The sequence below is a fragment of the Anabrus simplex genome, chromosome 1, assembly GCF_040414725.1.
Source record: "Anabrus simplex isolate iqAnaSimp1 chromosome 1, ASM4041472v1, whole genome shotgun sequence".
NCBI classification, from domain to species: domain Eukaryota; kingdom Metazoa; phylum Arthropoda; class Insecta; order Orthoptera; family Tettigoniidae; genus Anabrus; species Anabrus simplex.
Genome location: NC_090265.1, coordinates 708,044,328 through 708,063,575, shown reverse-complemented (window position 1 = coordinate 708,063,575; position 19,248 = coordinate 708,044,328). Strand labels below are relative to the sequence as shown.

General features: G+C 40.4%; 1 protein-coding gene across 1 annotated transcript in view; it reads left to right on the top strand.

Moving 5' to 3' along the window:
* The window catches only part of LOC136857369 (polyprenol reductase-like), a 53,803-nt gene that overhangs the window by 12,214 nt on the left and 22,341 nt on the right, over positions 1-19,248 (top strand). The window contains exon 2 of the mRNA XM_068230379.1: positions 18,456-18,516. Coding sequence (XP_068086480.1) covers positions 18,456-18,516 — 61 coding nt within the window. The remainder of the gene's footprint in view (positions 1-18,455; positions 18,517-19,248) is intronic.

Below are 19,248 nucleotides of genomic sequence, written 5' to 3'. Positions count from 1 at the left end.
CATTAAAAAGAATGTATCCCTCCACGTAGGGTTGGCATCAGGAAGGGCATCCGGCTGTAAAACAGAGCCAAAATCCACATGTGCGATACGGTTCACACCTCTGACCGCACGGATGTGGGGAAAACAGTAGAACAAGAAGATGATAAGACAACCAGTAATCTGCCTGTAGTCATTGTGCAATGGCAGTGTGTAATCGTAAACACAGTCCTGAATGTCACTTCATTCGTTTACGCCACCCTGTATGTATGTTCAGTCCGTCAGCAATGCCGTTGGTGGGATCCTCAACAGCTCTGCCATCAGCTGTCATAGATGGCCAAGGCATCACTGAAGAGGCGTACTAGGGAAATGAGGAGTGAGGTAGTTTCCCGTTGCTTTCCTCACCGAGCCAGAGTTGCTATTACATATCAGTCTGCCAAGCCCACTGAAATGCATACACCAACCGACCCTATGAGCAACATTTTCACACCATTCATAGCAGGGACTGGCTGCATAAGGATTGGCATTACTAGCATCACTCATACCTCAGTCACTTTCATATTGTCAAAGCCAAGGATAAGACAGAGACAGATCTATGAAAGTAACAAAATTGCTCTAGCCTATACCAGAAGACATATTGCACTGTAAACACTAGGTCCTGCCAGCAAAGGCGGTACACCACCCTAGGCTTGCCTTAAATTCAGTTTGCTGACTTTTAACTAAGTTGCCACCCCTAATGGCTTAATGCAGTAAGTATAACAGAATGGCATGAGCAATATGGAGGTAGCTTTCGACTGCAACAAGCAAAATTTTTCCATCCGCTCAGGTTCATGATTTAGGCACTAAAATCAGTTTAAAAAATGATCAAATAGCTAGTAATTAAATTAGTAGTGATTATTTCACAAATGTGTTACCATCCGTGTCATCATTATGTTCATTTCTTCATTTCTCATGATCATTAACCCAGTCTTATTACCATGATGATCATCATTAATACTGTATATACATTTTAAACTAGCTGTAGAACCCATCATTGGCGGGACAATCACTTATCGTGTGCTGATTAAATTTTTGTCCACCCCTCATTTTATTCTCCAGATGCGTTGCCCTATCAGCAGTTTGTCGTGATGTACTTGCATCCTTGCTCTCTGGGCCCTTTGCAGTTTCATGTTTTTTTTGTTTTTTGTTTTTTTTGCTGATCTTGATTTGATCTCTTCCTTCTGGTATAAAAGAAAGCCAAGTATCACGTTAATATTTTAAAAATATTGACACTTGTACAAAGCCTTTAAAAGTTGCTGGAGCGATCTTCACAACAACTCTCAGTACAGTCTATGCAGCTAGTTAGCTGTTCTTGGTCTTTCAGGTGACTGCCACCAATGTTTCCCTTTAACTGTATCAGAGAAAAAGGTATAGAACAAAAATTTGCCATGAGCTACTTTCTCTTAAAATCAACCATAAGAGATATGCATAGGTCCCATCTGAAGCAACCCCTCCTGGTGAAATTTTTGGACAACTTATAACTAAGATCTTGCTCAACATTTTTTGAAACTGAAATAACAAGTTTCATTACAATCTGCCCATCCCTTCTCCCTTGATGCTGTAACAGTCACAGATAGTCAAAATACAATATTACCGAGCTCGATAGCTGCAGTCGCTTAAGTGCGGCCAGTATCCAGTATTCGGGAGATAGTAGGTTCGAACCCCACTGTCGGCAGCCCTGAAAATGGTTTTCCGTGGTTACCCATTTTCGCACCAGGCAAATGCTGGGGCTGTACCTTAATTAAGGCCACAGTCGCTTCCTTCCCACTCCTAGCCCTTTCCTGTCCCATCGTCACCATAAGACCTATCTGTGTCGGTGCGACGTAAAGAAACTAGCAAAAAAAAATACAATATTAACCGAATGGAATGCTGCAGTTAAAAAATGAAAAACAGCACAGCATGATGTAAAGCTTGGTATTGTATCTAGAAGGCAACGGTATTTTTATTCCCAGATTTTCTATATAGAACGGTTGTTCTGTGGGCTCATATATTAGTCTCAAAGGAGTGTTTTTTGCCAGGCAGAGAACTTTTTTTGAGGTACATGGCCTTCACTCTTTCTAGTGTAGCTAGGTTATCCTTCGATAGGTTTTCCAAGGTAATGTCTAAGGCGTATGTCATGATGGGGTCTGTTTGTACGTACACTTTCTTCTCTTAGCAGCATGTAAGTTATTAGGAACCCTTTGCCATCTGTTGAATATATTTGGAAGCTGGAAAAGGTTAGAGAATCAAAGAGTATCTAGCACGAAATCAGAGGAAGTGTATACTCTCTGACTTGACAAGTAGTAATCAAACATGGCTGCAGTCAATGACATTACAGTACTAAGGATAAAAATCATATATCAGAATATTAATGAAAGGGTTAGTCGCTAAGCAACCTGCTAAGTACAGAATGTATTGTGGGTTAGGGTAAGCATTCACCTGCAATTATTGGAGTGACCATTTAATGATTTGATTTTATGATTACTCATAAAGTTGGTTGAACTTTGAGACCTGTCAATGTATTACAAGTTGCCCATTTCATGTCCGTATCGATGTTTAATCAAGAAGTAAGTATAAATAACCACCTAATCGATACTTTATTAATGCCTCAGGCAAAATTGAATAAAATTAAAAATTACAGCTGAAGAGGACCACTAAGTGGTCGAAACATGTCCTGTAAGTTTTAATTTTATTCAATTTTGCCTGAGGCATTAATAAAGTATCGATTAGGTGGTTATTTATACTTACTTCTTTTTTACCTGTCAATGTCTCATGATTCATCGGCAGGTAATTCGTGTGTATCTTTCATGTGAATCTATCAGAGCATAGTACTATTAATAACCTGTCTAAGCATTTAGCTTTGTTCGTAATCTTTGAGTACAGTAGTTCTTGCAAATTTCAAACTTGCAATTTTAATTTCTGTTTATGCTTAGTAGTTACATACGGTACTGGTATTTTAATTAGGATACATCTGAACTTAGTTTAAACTTATTGTAGTGTACTGTACAGTAGTATACGAGTAATATCTTATTAGAATTGAGCATGCTTATTTTATTATTGTAAAATATTTGTGTAGTACCGGTATAGTAGAGGTAATATAAATGGTCCGTTATTGGACATTATAAATTTTCTAGCTAACTCATTCTTGGTTGCCAGCGTTTCGCCCTCGTGTGCTAGGGTGGGCTCATCAGTTGGTACCTAGCACACCTACCAATACGCTGGCTAGTGCATACCGTGGAGGCCACTGCGTAGGCTAACTGGAGCCACCGGCAGTGCCAATGCACTAAGAGACTTTGTCTCATTATCAAAAATTGATGCCTGCCCGGCCATTAGATGACATAGATATTGATTCCCATAGGGAATCTGAAATATTTGTCCTGAATGAGTAAATTTTATAATACCAATATAAATGGTCCGTTATTGGACATTATAAATTTTCCAGCTAACTCATTCTTGGTTGCCAGCGTTTCGCCCTCGTGTGCTAGGGTGGGCTCATCAGTTGGTACCTAGCACACCTACCAATTTACTCATTCAGGACAAATATTTCAGATTCCCTATGGGAATCAATATCTATGTCATAGTAGAGGTATCCGTAGACATTCTCTTACTAAAAAATTCTGTTGTTGTAATTAGGATAGGCTTAATTGCAGTTTAGACTTGTGTAATTCTTGTATATTCCTTTTGGTATTCAGTAATTAACAGCAGTTTTTATCCTGTTAGGGTGTTGTAGGATAAAAATAGAGTTCGACGAAGAAGTATTGTAGTGTAGTCGTATATTAATTACCTTATTGTCGTGTGATCTTTGAGTACTATCCCGCCAATATATCCCTCAGTTCATTCTTTTTTTTTTGCACATAAGTTATTTTATTTTTTCCTTTTATTTTTTCCCCATAAAGAATGGCTAAGGACTGCAAGTGTAGGGACTGTGGGTGTGGCGAGGCATTGAGAGGTATGAGGGAGGAGTTGGAGAGTTTGAGGGAGATAATTAGAATACTCACAGAAGACAGGAAGGAAGATAGGCCTCCCTCAAACAATGTACAGGTTACAGTAGGTGTACAAAAGGGAGAGGAAGGAAAAGGGGGGGGGGAGTTGTAGAAGATAGGTGGTCTAATGTTCTACGGGCGAGGAGATTGCAGGCTAAGGGCTCTATACAGGATCAGAATTCAGGATAGGTGTCTGTGCGAAATCGGTACGAGTCATTCCAGGTAGAGCAACAGAGGGAATATGAGGAACAGGGAACTGTTGCTGAGATGTGTGGAAGTAGGAGGAAGGGAAAAGGTAGGAAAGGAAAATGTAGAGTAGAGGATAGGAAAAGACAGGTGGAACAGGGTCATGGGAAGGAGAAAAGGGAGGAGGAAGTAGCTTCTGCAGCTATCAGGAAAGATAGGGCTGACCAGGAGGGGAGGGGATCAAATGAGGTGGGTAGGGTTGAGCCTCTGGTCATGGGGGATTCCATCGTTAGACATGTGGGGAAAGTGGGTGGAGGAAAGGGAACCAGGGTAGAGTGTTATCCAGGAATTAGGTTGAGGCAGTTGTTGAGGAAAGTAGAAGAGCAGGAGGAGGGGAAGGAGAAGGTGGTAGTGTTTCACGTTGGTACCAACAACGTAAGGCAAGCTGATATAAGTACCAACATAGTTGGGGATGTGTGGGATCTGGTAAATGCAACACGGGTGAAATTTAAGGAAGCGGAGATTGTTATCAGTGGAATTCTGTGTAGGAGGGATACTGACTGGAGGGTGATTGGGGATTTAAATGAGACTATGGAGTGGGTATGTGGGAATCTGGGAGTGAAATTTCTAGATCCTAATAGGTGGGTAGGAGATACGGATCTGTGCTCAGATGGCCTTCACTTAAACCGCAGTGGTACGTATAAGTATAAGGCATGAGGCAGTTTAAAAAAAGTAACTATGATCAGTGGAAAACGGTAAATAAAAATGTAAACAGACTCTGGGATGGGTTTAAAGCAATTGTTGAGGAATGTGAGAAGAGGTTTGTACCTTTAAAGGTGGTAAGGAATGGTAAAGACCCACCTTATTATAATAGAGAAATAAAGAGACTAAGAAGGAGGCAGTAGCATAGCCAGGATTTCAGTTTGGGGGGGGCCCATTCATCCAGAATTTTATTTTGATAGGTGTCCAAACTTCCATAGTTTAGGTGGTGTAGAATACCGAAAAAGGAGATGAGTGTCCTTGGATCCAAGTAAGAGTGGTGGATTCGTGCGGATTCCGGAAGCTAATAGTAATTCTTCTTCTTCTTCCCCCGCTTTTCCCACATCTGTGGGATCGCGGGTGCGAACTGTGTCGCACATGTAGATTTGGCCCTGTTTTACGGCCGGATGTCCTTTCCGACGTCAACCCTATATAGAGTGATGTAATCAGTGTTGTGTGTTTCTTTCGTGGTTGTTAGTGTAGTATGTTGTCTGAATATGAATATGTTGGGACAAACACCCAGTCCCCAGCCAGAAGAATTAATCAGACGCGATTAAATTCCCCGACCCAGCCGGGAATCGAACCCGGGACCGTCTGAACCGAAGGCCTCAACACTGATCATTCAGCCAATGAGTCGGACTCCGTAAGCTAATATTAATGTACATTATATATAAAATGCTCAATAAAAGTACATTCGTTAAAACTTCTGGGACCGAGCTCGATAGCTGCAGTCGCTTAAGTGCGGCCAGTATCCAGTAATCGGGAGATAGTGGGTTCGAGCCCCACTGTCGGCAGCCCTGAAGATGGTTTTCTGTGGTTTCCCATTTTCACACCAGGCAAATGCCGGGGCTGTACCTTAATTAAGGCCACGGCCGCTTCCTTCCACTTCCTAGGCCTTTCCTATCCCATCGTCGCCATAAGACCTATCTGTGTCGGTGCGACGTAAAGCAAATAGCAAAGAAAAAAAATCCTGGGGTGTCTGGACTCCTTGGACGACAACCCCCCCATCCCCCGGCTACCTCTGTTATTCCCATCCCAATATAACTGTAGCATTTCATATATTCCGAGTACACATGAAATGAATGCAAGAATAAACAGTTTAAGTAAGGATGCAATATTCTGGTTTGGAATAAATACGGTAATATTGTAATAATGGCCATGTGATAAGCAATAAAGAAGTGATATTTTATGCAAATAATGCGGCAAAGATATACACACACGCGAGTCGAATAGGTTTCTCGTCCTTGTCCATGGCTAGATGATGAAGGCAAGAGAATGATGGCCCACTGTGACTCGTTATTTCGAAATTATAAACAAACCCTAGATGACACAGACTTCGAATCTAACCGCATCTTAAGAAATCGCACAAAGCAGTTAATCAGAAATATTTAAAAAATGTATATATTTTCGGAATTTAGCTAACAACTTACATTCTAATCGCGCATGGGACCAACTTAGAGCTCTGGGAATAGGAAAACATCAACAGAGACAGACAACTCCTGACATTCCACTTGACGAAATGAATGATTACTTTAGTAGAATAAATATTCAACCTACCCAAATTAACTGCACCGACTCACCGCCCTCCCCTCCAGCCAATTTACCATTCACATTTCACAGTGTTACAGAAAATGAGGTTAAAAGGCTTTGTACTCGATTAAATCAAAGACTACAGGTGTAGATGATATTCCTATTACTTTTATACATAACATTATGGGTGCTATCTCGCCTATACTGACACACATACTAAACAACTGTTTACTAAACGGAACTTTCCCTACTGTCTGGAAAACAGCCAGTATTATGTCGGTACCTATGAGTTCAGACCCACAATCACCCTCTGACTATCGTCCTATGTCCGTACTCCCTGCGCTTTCTAAAGTCTTTGAACTTAGTATACGAGGAAGTTCTGGAACACCTAAATAAAAATGCTCTTTTGGACCCTTTGCAATCTGGATTTGTGAAGGGTCACAGTACCGCGACAGCACTTTTGAAGGTTACTGAAGACATTAGAAACGCTATGGACAAATGACTGCTCACTGTACGTATCTTTCTTGACTTCGGTAGCGCCTTTGACACTATAGTAATTCCGACTATGATAAAGAAAATGGAATTGCTAAAATTCGACCTGGCTGCGCTTAAGGTTTTTAGTTCTTATTTGAGTAACCGTCAACAGCGTGTAACAGTAAACGACAAGGCCTCTAAATGGAAAATGAAACTTAGTGTTGCCCCACAGGGCAGTATTCTACGGCCCCTGATTTTCTGTATTATTTATAACAATGACATACCATCTGTAACAGGAAATAACGCACATGACCTCTGTGCTGACGATCTTCAAATATATCGACACTGCAAGACAAGATATTAACAGGGACCTCCGACAACTCAGTGTATATGCACAACGAAGCTCTCTCATACTAAACTGCAAAAAAAAAAAAAAAAAACTCGATCATAATTGGATCACGAAAATTACTGAGCTGCTCAAACAATGTCGCAATCCCGCCTATCCTACTGAATGGTAACATTATTCCCTACAGTAAAACGGTTAAAATCCCGGCGTAATGATGAATGAAACAGTTGGTTGGTCTGATCACACGAAAGAAATACGTAAAAAGATTTTTGGAGTTCTTTACCCTCTTAAACGACAGAGGGATGTATTTCCATTTGAGCTACAGGCCAAACTAATATTCTTGATTATTGTGATGTTGTTTTAGTTGACATGACGAGAGAAGAAACGCTTAAACTTCAACGAGCACTGAATTCCGGCCTGCGATTTATTTACAATATCGGGTACGATGTTCATATCACCCCTTACTATCAGGCTGTCTCATGGCTGATGTCTGATAAACGTCGGCAGCTACACAATTTAACAATTGTGATCAGAGTGGTAGCTGAAAGTCAGCCAATGTATATTTCTTCTAAATTCATCTTTTTACCATCATTTCACAACTTAAATACACGTTCTAGATTCATTGTTTATATTCCACTGCACCGCACAAATAAAATTAATAGATCATTATTTTGTGGTGAATGTCGCCAGATTATGGAATTCCCTGCCAGTTCAGGTCAGAGAAACTAGCTTCTTTAATCACGATTTAAGGTCACCTGCCGAGACTACCTGCTGAGGACAGCTGACTGAATGGTTGAAGTATGAATGTGTGCATTCCTGAGGATTAGCCATTTCTAAGAGTTTTTAATATTAATTAGTTCTAATACTAATTTAGTAAGTAATTTATTTAAATTTATTTTCAATTATATTAATTTATGTAGTTTTTAACTATTTTAAGTATCTCAGTATTTTATTTACGATTCTGATTAGTATGTGGTTAAGTGTACGAGAGGGCCTGGAGCCCTAACTTCGCCACTGTACTGAAGGCACTAATAAATAAATAAATAAATAAATAAATAAATAAATAATTATTTATAATGTAAAGCGTATGGGTATAGATATTTTGTTAGTTGGTAAAGAAAAATACACGTTACAACATATGCTATGTAGGGTTTACCTTGTCCTATTAGTTTCCAACGCGGTTAGGGCCACGCAGCTGTGAGCTTGCATCCGGGAGATAGTGGATTCGAGCCCCACTGTCGGCAGCCCTGAAAATGTTTTCCCGTGGTTTCCCATTTTCACACCAAGCAAATGCCGGGGCTGCACCTTAATTAAGGCCACGGCCGCTTCCTTCCCACTCCTAAGCCTTTCCTATCGCACCGTCGCCATAAGATCTATCTGTGTCGGTGCGACGTAAAGTAAATTGTTAATTTCTTTTCCACGCAAGCCTGGGATACAGAATATAGCAGTATAAAGTTAGTTTTTTGTGACGCTAATATTCGTATGTATAATTTGTATTAACGTGCCAGAAACCAACGACACTGAGCTGTTGCCATTTCAACACTGTTTTAAGGGTTACCGATCCAAGTCGGGATTTGAACCTGCGAACTCAGAAGGACAGCGACTCAACCAACTGAGCCACATGAAAAGGAGGCGTTTGTGATTATTGTTATAGATAGATGCAGTTAGTATTTTTACAAAGGTTTTATGAGGAGCATTTATTAGCGCGTACGTTTTCTTACTGTCCTAAATGCACGAGGCCGGACAGAAGAACTAGCTGGAAGCTAAAGAGCCTCGCAGGGCTGTCGCTTCCTTCTCTGTTCACTTTTCCAAACCAAACTCCATGACGCAACAGCCCCGAAGCACCATCGCCTACCAAGCGACGGCTGTTCAGCCCGGAGGCCTGCAGATTACGAGGTGTCGTGTGGTCAGCACGACGAATCATCTCCGCCGTTATTCCTGGCTTTCTAGACCGGAGCCGCCATCTCACCGTCAGAGAGCTCCTCAATTATAAACACGTGGGCTGAGTATACCTCGAACCAGCCCTCAGATCCAGGTAAAAGTCTCTGACCTGGCCGGGAATCGAACCCGGGGCCTCCGGTAAGAGGCAGGCACGCTACCCCTACACCGTGGGACCCGGCTGGTGACTTTTAGGTCTCCTTATTTTCGAATTTGACTTAAGGCACCCTGCATTCGATTCCCGGCACTGACAGAGTTAAGAAAGGCATGGGATGGGGAGGACACAGCCTTGTTTTTGGGTGCAGTAGAGATTTCCTTGAGTCTCCCGTAATCGAAATATCTACGGCCTGGAAGGTAGTCACCTGCACGGGGTGTAGTACCAAATTGGTTCCTTTTTTTAAAAAGACAAATTAAATGAAGATTCTACTTCCTCACAAACGAAGAACGATATTATCAATTTTACGAACAGTTTCAATAATGCAGCCGGTTTATGTTAAGAGTACAGAAGCTATGATTGTACATGGTAACAATCAAAACCAACAATATCTACTGAAGATCCGTCACCACACTCGGTAGGACCAGCTTTCTTTTCATATCCACCGGGCGAGTTGGCCGTGCGGTTAGGGACGCACAGCTGTGTGCTTGCATCCAGGAGATAGTGGGTTCAAACACCACTGTCGGCAGCCCTAAAGATGGTTTTCTGTAGTTTCCCATTTTCACACCAGGCAAATGCTGGGGCTGTACCTTAATTAAGGCCACGGCCGCTTCTTCCCACTCTCAGCCCTTTCTTTCTTTCCCATCGTCGCCATAAGACCTACGGTGCGACGCAAAGAAAATTCTAAATAAAATCTATCTTTTCACAACCCCTTCCAAGGAAAAGTATTATCCACACTACTGGCCTGGTACGCCACTGCATCCACTCACCATTTAAGGTACAAGGTAAGCCCGAAGAATGGTTGGATACTCAAAATGCATCACCATAAATGATGCGGTTCTGGCTCAAAAGTATAAGGAAAGGTAAGGGACGGGATCTAGTGTTTTAAGTAGAACCCGTATCAATAGAACGTGACTTGCCATCTTAAAAATGTTTCATGTATAGATTGCGATTCAAGCCTGGGCCGTCCTGATGAGAAGATAGAACCATTGAAACTGAGTTATCACGCCCGCCAATTACAAAATAGTTACCCGCACTTTCGATGGTGCCATTTGAGGTTCCAAACCGGCCCCCGGCATTTGAGAAAATATATAGGCCTACCTATCAAACTTAGACACACATCCGCGATTGTGTTGCTACTGTAAGAATAAAAAAAACTTTTTTCATAACTTACCGAGGATGCACATAGTGTTGGCTTCTCAGTGACTTATATGGCACAAAATGAGGAACTACTTTTAGTAACGTGCAGCTCACAATCCTATCACAGTCTTCCCAACGCTGCAACTTAAACACAGGCACACAGCACATCTCTCAACCACGGTACAACCCAAGGATCCCTAGGACATTGTTGTTTCCTGGAACCGATATGCAAAAGCTGACACGATGTTTTAAGCTTGCAACTATTTCTGGACGTGGCCTCGTTATCTCGGTGGTCACGTTGCGGCCCCCTACTGAGTAATCCCTTGCTAATTGCCCCTTTCTTCATGTCTTGACATATGTCAACACACGGTTAGGCTACATTCCCAGTACTGAGGCCTCTACAGGGAAATATCCCCGCGCATCACAATCCTAAGTGTCTTCCTTTCATTCAAGCAGTACAAATATCGAGAATTATGTATGGCCCTATTGAGCACTGCTAGTAGATTTTTCTCGCTACGTTAACTTAACATTTCGGCGTACGTTTTAAAGTTGTTCGTACCGTACGTAAAACAACGGCTGATCCTCGCTCTAGTTTCAGGAAATATTTTGGGGGGGGCCCGGCCCCCCTGCCCCCCCCCCCCCTGGCTACGCCAGTGGAAGGAGGTGCAAATTGGAAAGAAATAGAGTTAGAAATGGCTGTGGAAGTAAGGAGAAATTGAAGGAATTTACTAGGAAATTGAATCTAGCAAAGGCAGCAGCTAAGGATAACATGATGGCAAGCATAATTGGCAGTCATACAAATTTTAGTGAAAAATGGAAGGGTGTGTATAGGTATTTTAAGGCAGAACAGGTTCCAAGAAGGACATTCCAGGAATAATTAATGAACAAGGGGAGTGTGTATGTGAGGATCTTCAAAAGGCAGAAGTATTCAGCCAGCAGTATGTAAAGATTGTTGGTTACAAGGATAATGTCCAGATAGAGGAGGAGACTAATGCTAAAGAAGTATCAAATTTACATATGATAAAAGTGACATTTACAATAAGATACAAAAGTTAAAAACTAGAAAAGTGGCTGGAATTGATAAGATTTATGGGGATATACTAAAGACAATGGGTTGGGATATAGTACCATATCTGAAGTACTTATTTATTGTTGTTTGCTTGAAGGAGCTATACCAAATGAATGGCGAGTTGCTATAGTAGCTCCAGTGTATAAAGGAAAGGATGATAGACATAAAGCTGAAAGTAAGTTTGACATGCATTGCATGTAAGCTTTGGGAAGGCATTCTTTCTGATTATATTAGACATGTTCGTGAAATTAATAAATGGTTGGATAGAAGGCAGTTCAGTTTTAGGAAAGGTTGTTCCACTGAAGCTCAACTTGTAGGATTCCAGCAAGATATAGCAGATATCTTGGATTCAGGAGGTCAAATGGACTGTATTGCGATTGACCTGTCTAAAGCATTTGATAGGGTGGATCATGGGAGACTACTGGCAAAAATTAGCGCAACTGGACTAGGCAAAAGAGTGACTGAATGGGTTGCTATATTTCTAGAAAATAGATCTCAGAGAATTAGAGTAGGCGAAGCTTTATCTGACCCTGTAATAATTAAGAGGGGAATTCCTCAGGGCAGTATTATTGGACCTTTATATTTTCTTATATATATAAATGATATGAGTAAAGAAGTGGAATCAGAGGTAAGGCTTTTTGCAGATGATGTTATTCTGTATAGAGTAATAAATTAGTTACAAGATTGTGAGCAACTGCAACATGACCTCGATAATGTTGTGAGATGGACAGCAGGCAATGGTATGTTGATAAACGGGGTTAAAAGTCAGGTTGTGAGTTTCACAGATAGGGAGAGTCCTCTCAGTTTTAATTACTGTGTTGATGGGGTGTAAGTTCCTTTTGGGGATCACTGTAAGTATCTAGGTGTTAATATAAGGAAAGATCTTCATTGGGGGTAATCACATAAATGGGACTGTAAATTAAGGGTACAGATCTCTGCACATGGTAATGAGGGTGTTTAGGGGGTTGTAGTAAGGATGTAAAGGAGAGGGCATATAAGTCTCTGGTAAGACCCCAACTAGAGCATGGTGTATGGAACCCTCACCAGGATTACCTGATTCAAGAACTGGAGGAAGAAAAAAAAAAAAAAGCAGCAGCTCGATTTGTTCCAGGTGATTTCTGACAAAAGAGTAGCGTTACAAAAATGTTGCAAAGTTTGGCCTGGGAAGAATTGGGAGAAAGAAGACGAGTTGCTCGACTAAGTGGTATGTAATACCAATATAAATGGTCCGTTGCTGGACATTATAAATTTTTCAGCTAACTCATTCCTGGTTGCCAGCGTTTCGCCCCCGTGTGCTAGGCTGGGCTCATCAGTTGGTACCTAGCACACCTACTAAGACGCTGGTTAGTGCATACCGTGGAGGCCACTGCGTAGGCTAATTGTAGCCACCGGCAGTGCCAATGCACTATGAGAGACTTTGTCTCATTATTAAAAATTGATGCCCGCTTGGCCATCAGATGATATAGATGTTGATTCCCATAGGGCAGGGATGGCAAACCTTTTCCAACTAGTGTGCCATTTTATGTCTGGTTTATTTTTCTCAACTCTATACTGTGCCACTTGTTATTTTCATTTAGAATGGCTACAACCCCCCCCCCAACAACCCACCACTGCCTTCCATCCCTAATTCCATATTATGTTTCATAATATGCTATTACACATACACCGCAAAATAATACATTTCATTGTATGTTCCGTGGCCTTATTTGCCAATACCGCAAAAATACATTTTTAATATGTAAGTTTTAAGAATACCTAACATTATTTTTGTTTAAATATAATAAGCGCCCATTGTGACACACTTTGGCATTGAGTATTATTGGATATAAACCAAACCAAGCCCCATGGCACTACAGCCCGTGAAGGGCCTTGGGCTACCAAGCCACCGCTGCTCAGCCCGAAAGCCTGCAGATTACGAAGTGTCATGTGGTCAGCACGACGAATCCTCTCGGCCGTTATTGTTGGCTTTCTAGGCCGATTATTGCATACAGAAATCAAAATTACTAATATTGCCAAAGGACTTCAAGTGAAATGTCGTTCTCAACTTTAGTGTGAAACTTGTTGTTGAATCTTTTGTTAGTAGCCGTGTCATGTATATTATGGTCTTAACTTCTTGTCTTCGATACCACACAAGAAGCACTTAGGTCTGAACTAAGACGGTTTCTAACAGTTGACTTCACAAGTTCATTACATAAAATAGGTGATCGAAGGCGTATGATGAACCAAATAAAGTAACTAACGCTGTAGCAAGTTCCTTCATGACCGAAAACATCTGTGGGAGGCTGTTCCGCTGTTCAAGTATTAAGTTCTCTGGCTTCTGGAAAGAATATTCATCATCAACAGCACACTCGATTTTCACCAATTCTTCACAAAGTTGTAGGAATTTGTTCACCGATGTACTGCTTTCTTGAAATTCAGTCAACTCCATTTCCATACTGTCAATATCTAACCACTCAAAAAATTTGGCATTAATATCACTCATTTGTGCAATATGAGGTTTTGAAATAATGTGCGATAGTTTCTCCAAGTTGAGATAATCTCTTGGCAACTTTTTATCTTACAAAATTCGAAACAATAAACAGTTACACACTACGAATAAGTACGCGATGCTGGCAATCACACATATTATCACATGTAAAATCACACATAAGCCAAACTTCGCTAATTGGCTGATGTGGGTGAGAGAATGGTTCGTCGGACGCATCTGACATTTATTTCACTTGACTTCCGGACCTATCAGTGTTGAAGTGTTGCCATAATGCACGTGCGAATGGAACTAGAATTTAAATTTTCGGTACCGGTATATATTTCTGTAACACTGTAACTATACCGTGCATGAGATATGTATAGTCTATAGTACAAGACGTACATATTAACGTTAATATGTGCATGTGGTGTGCCACCGAAATGGCATAGGTTCGCCATCCCTGCCATAGGGAATCTGAAATATTTGTTCTGAATGAGTAAATTTATAATACCAGTATAAATGGTCCGTTATTGGACATTATAAATTTTTCAGCTAACTCATTCCTGGTTGCCTGCGTTTCGCCCCTGTGTGCTAGGCTGGGCTCATCAGTTGGTACCTAGCACACCTACCAAGACGCTGACTAGTGCATACCGTGGAGGCCACTGCGTAGGCTAATTGTAGCCACCGGCAGTGCCAATGCACTATGAGAGACTTTGTCTCATTATTAAAAATCGATGCCTGCTTGGCCATCAGATGATATAGATGTTGATTCCCATAGGGAATCTGAAATATTTGTTCCGAATGAGTAAATTATTTTATAATACCAATATAAATGGTCCGTTATTGGACATTATAAATTTCCCAGCTGACTCATTCCTGGTTGCCAGCGTTTTGCCCCCCGTGTGCTAGGCTGGGCTCATCAGTTGCATTGGCACTGCCGGTGGCTACAATTAGCTTACGCAGTGGCCTCCACGGTATGCTCTAGTCAGCGTCTTGGTAGGTGTGCTAGGTACCAACTGATGAGCCCAGGCTAGCACACGTGGGTGAAATGCTGGCAACCAGGAATGAGTTAGCTGGAAAATTTATTATGTCCTATAACGGACCATTTATATTGGTATTATAAATTTACTCATTCGGAACAAATATTTCAGATTCTGGGCTGTCAGCGGAGAGATGGCGTGGAATGACATTAGTAGATGAATACGTTTGAGTGGTGTCTTTAAAAGTAGGAAAGATCACAATATGAAGATAAAGTTGGAATTCAAGAGGACAAATTGGGGCAAATGTTCATTTATAGGAAGGGGAGTTAGGGATTGGAATAACTTACCAAGGGAGATGTTCAATAAATTTCCTATTTCTTTGAAAACAACAGATAGGGAATCTGCCACCTGGGCGACTGCCCTAAATGCAGATCAGTATTGATTGATTTGATGAAGCAAATCAGTTCGATAGAACGGACGGACAGATTTATCAAAGCTGTTTTTAGTAAACTCTTTTAATATACCGTATAGATAATTATTTGTTATTTTATTTCATTATTAAAATTCAATTTCTATAAAATACAAAGTCATGTCTAAAGAAGAAAAACTTCATCCAGCTCTTTACCAGGTGGTAGTGTTCTGAGAATGGATGTGACATGCCTACGCATTGGAGCTATGCTGATGCACTGAATAAGAAAAACACTTGATCGGATATCGCCTGAAATCTGCGCAATCCGTTGACCAACTCTTTGATAAAATTGAGAAAATTGCTGTATTTTCTTCTTTAAGTATTTTCCCTATTGGCGGCTGCACTTCCAGCACTCATTGACGAAAGGGGGAAGATTGGACTGGGCGAATGTGTCGGCACAGGTAAAATCACACAGGAGAGATCTACCTCTTTTCCAAGGCTTAAGTGTCATTAAATTAAATTTTAGGCTTTTCCCTAAACTACCATTTCACCCAGCATACATAAAATTATTTATAGCTTACACTGTAGTGCCTTATTGCTCAAGTTTACATACCGATTTTCATTAAATACTGTTCACTGTTTCTCTATCAGGCCTGGGGGCTGAATCGATCTTAAGTTTCATTTTCTACCTCGTCTTCGCTTGTGTGGGGTTGATAGTTACCCTGTACCTTTTTTGCTTCTTCACTAGTTATATTAATTGGGTAATTGTTTAGCTGCTAATAAAATTACAGGTCATCTCCTCTTAACTTTATCAGGAAATACTGGGCCCTCCTTGGTACTCTCAACACTTTCTATCCTACTTGTTGCTCAGATACTTTTAATAACATTAGAATCAGCAGTAGCAGTTATTCAATCGTACGTCTTTGCTATTTTAGCCACCCTTTATTCTAGAGAAGTAAACTGTGGTAACACATTCAAATCACCCATATCATCTAGTTAATCCAAGACCCTGACCTTTAACAGGTGCTATTAGAGCTATAGCAACAACTATGGTTTACATGTAATTATTGGTACTACGTTCCTTCCAACTTGTTTATTACAACACTTAATATGTCACTTTTCTATTAATCATCATTTTGGATTCGAAGCTGCCACCTGATATTGACACTTTGCCGGCGTTCGGCAACCCGATTTATTTTAATGTGTTGTTCTGTCCTTGTCTTTTTTTTTGGTGCTTTTTCTTAAATATCTTATGGCTGATGATGTCTACAAGTTAGACGAAACATGTCCTGTCATAGTTAATAATGTTGTTTAAATAAATAGACAATAAACTTATGGTATTGTAAAGGTGGAATATTGACTTAACCTAAAAGTATACGTACGACAATATGGACTTTACAATGAAATTTATTTTATGTAATATTTTAACATCAATCGTGATGATTTTAGCTTCAATCTTATCTAAAATACCATTAATGATCGAGAAAAAAGATCTCACTTTGAGTGTGGATTTGATCCTAGAAGTTCAGCATGACTCCCTTTCTCTTTACGATTTTTTTTAATTGCTGTAATCTTCCTCGTCTTTGATGTAGAAATTGCCCTACTTCTTCCAGCTATTATTAGTATAAACTGCATGATCAATTATTAGTACATTATTTTTATTTCTTTTACTATTAGGATTATATCACGAATGAAATCAAGGTGCTTTAGAATGAGTACATTAGCATTGTAGTTAATTATAACATTTGATTTGCACTCAAAAAGTATTGTTTATCATTGATCTCCTTTGAAAATCTAGTGGAAAATCTTTCATGTAATTGACCCTTGTGAACTGTATGCTGTTTGAAAGTTCTACCTTGCAACACATTACAAACTACTTTGACGCCGATTGTAAACTCGTACTGTACTTTTTCATAAGCATATTTTTCACATCTTTTCTTTTGCATTCTCTTAGATGCCCTAGCAGGATTACTGCATTTATTGGCTTGAATATTTTGTTTAGCTACTAAATGTTCTTTCCTACCTTGCTAGTATTTTATTGCTGTATATTTGAACAGGTAGAAGTTCGATTGAGTGGGACAAGAATGTACTCAAATTTTCAACTTCCTTTTCCAAACTGGTTACAATCAGCACAAGATGGGGATGTGTTATACTATGTTTCTAAGTCACAAACGAAGGTGTTCTCAAAAGAGCAACTGGGCGAGTTGGCCGTGCGGTTAGGAGTGCGCAGCTGTGAGCTTGCATCCGGGAGATAGTGGGTTCGAATCCCACTGTCGGCAGCCCTGAAGATGGTTTTCCGTGGCTTCCCATTTTCACACCAGGCAAATGCTGGGGCTGTACCTTAATTAAGGCCACGGCCGCTTCCTTCCCATTCCTAGGCCTTTCCTATCCCATTGTCGCCATAAGACCTATCTGTGTTGGTGCGACGTAAAGCAAAATAGCAAAAAAAATCAAAAGAGCAAATGAGACACACACCTTGGTTGAAACCTTAAACAGGAGAAGAAATTGCTTTGTTTGCTGCTTGCAACGTCATTCTGACTGGTGCACCACCCATTTTTGAAGGGAAACTGGAAGTTAGAAGTAGCTAAGAAAGAACCGGAGTACAATTTATAAACAGCATTTAAGGCAAGCACACTTACTGCCACTCAAAGCTGTTAGCTAAAGAAGGGAAATGCTTGACAAACATGCCTATTACCCACCAACCTTAGAGTTGAGGAGGAAGGGAAGAAGACTCGTGTGTGTATATATTCAGTTTATCCATGACATATGAAGAATACTATTTATATTGTATGCAGTTTTCAAATGTGGTAAACAGGTCTCAGCCATTCAACTTTAAATATTTTTTTGTTTAAGGCAAAACTGAAAGAACAAGTCTAATTCTGTTGATATGCATGAACTCACGACCAATCATTGATATATCATGATTTTTTTCCCTCTTTCTGTAGAATGTTTCATTTTACCCAGGGATAGTTTTATTTACATAGGCAGTCAATAAATATCTGCAATTTTGCTCTAATTGTCTTTAGGTTGGCCCTATGGTATTGTGTGCTCACCAGCTGCTAGATGGCACAATTGTCTACATCTATGGTGGGTTTCAGAATTATCAGATCAGTACAGCTCGCGCTGTTGTGACGTAAAGATGGCTGCGCTACTCTCTGTTTGCACTAAGGAAGAACAGCGTTCCGTAATCTGTTTTTTGTGGTCTGAGGGTGTACCACGGCGGAAATTCATAGAAGACTTTCAGCACAGCGAAATGTTTACCAGTGAATTGAACAGCTGAAAAGGGGTTGCACAAGCGTGAAGGATGAAGGAAGATCCAGGCGTCCATCTACAGCTGTAACTGATGCCAATATTGAAGAAGTGCATGCTATGATCCTGAATAACAGACGAGTGACTGTTGATGACGTGGCAAACCTTATGACCATTAACCATGATTCTGCATATGAAATCAACAGGTGAAGGAAGAGGTGCATTCATGGCTTGCTATGCAACCAAAACCTTTTTTGCAGAGGGTATCAGAAAGCTTGTGAAATGGTGGACCATGTGCACTGAAAAGCAGGGTGACTATGTTGACTATATTGAAAAGTGATATCACTAAAAAGAGTGTACTCTTTTTGTAATAAATTATAAACATTGATTGCAGATACATATTGATGTGCCCTTGTAGTTTCCTCGAAACTAGGTTTGATTGATTCAAAATATTCTTCCTCTCGTATTAATAAAATCTTTGCTACTCTAATGGACATTTGCTTTTCCTCTATTTTACCATCCTCTAGTATACTAATTGAAAGCCATATCGTTGCAGTTTTCTATTTCAAA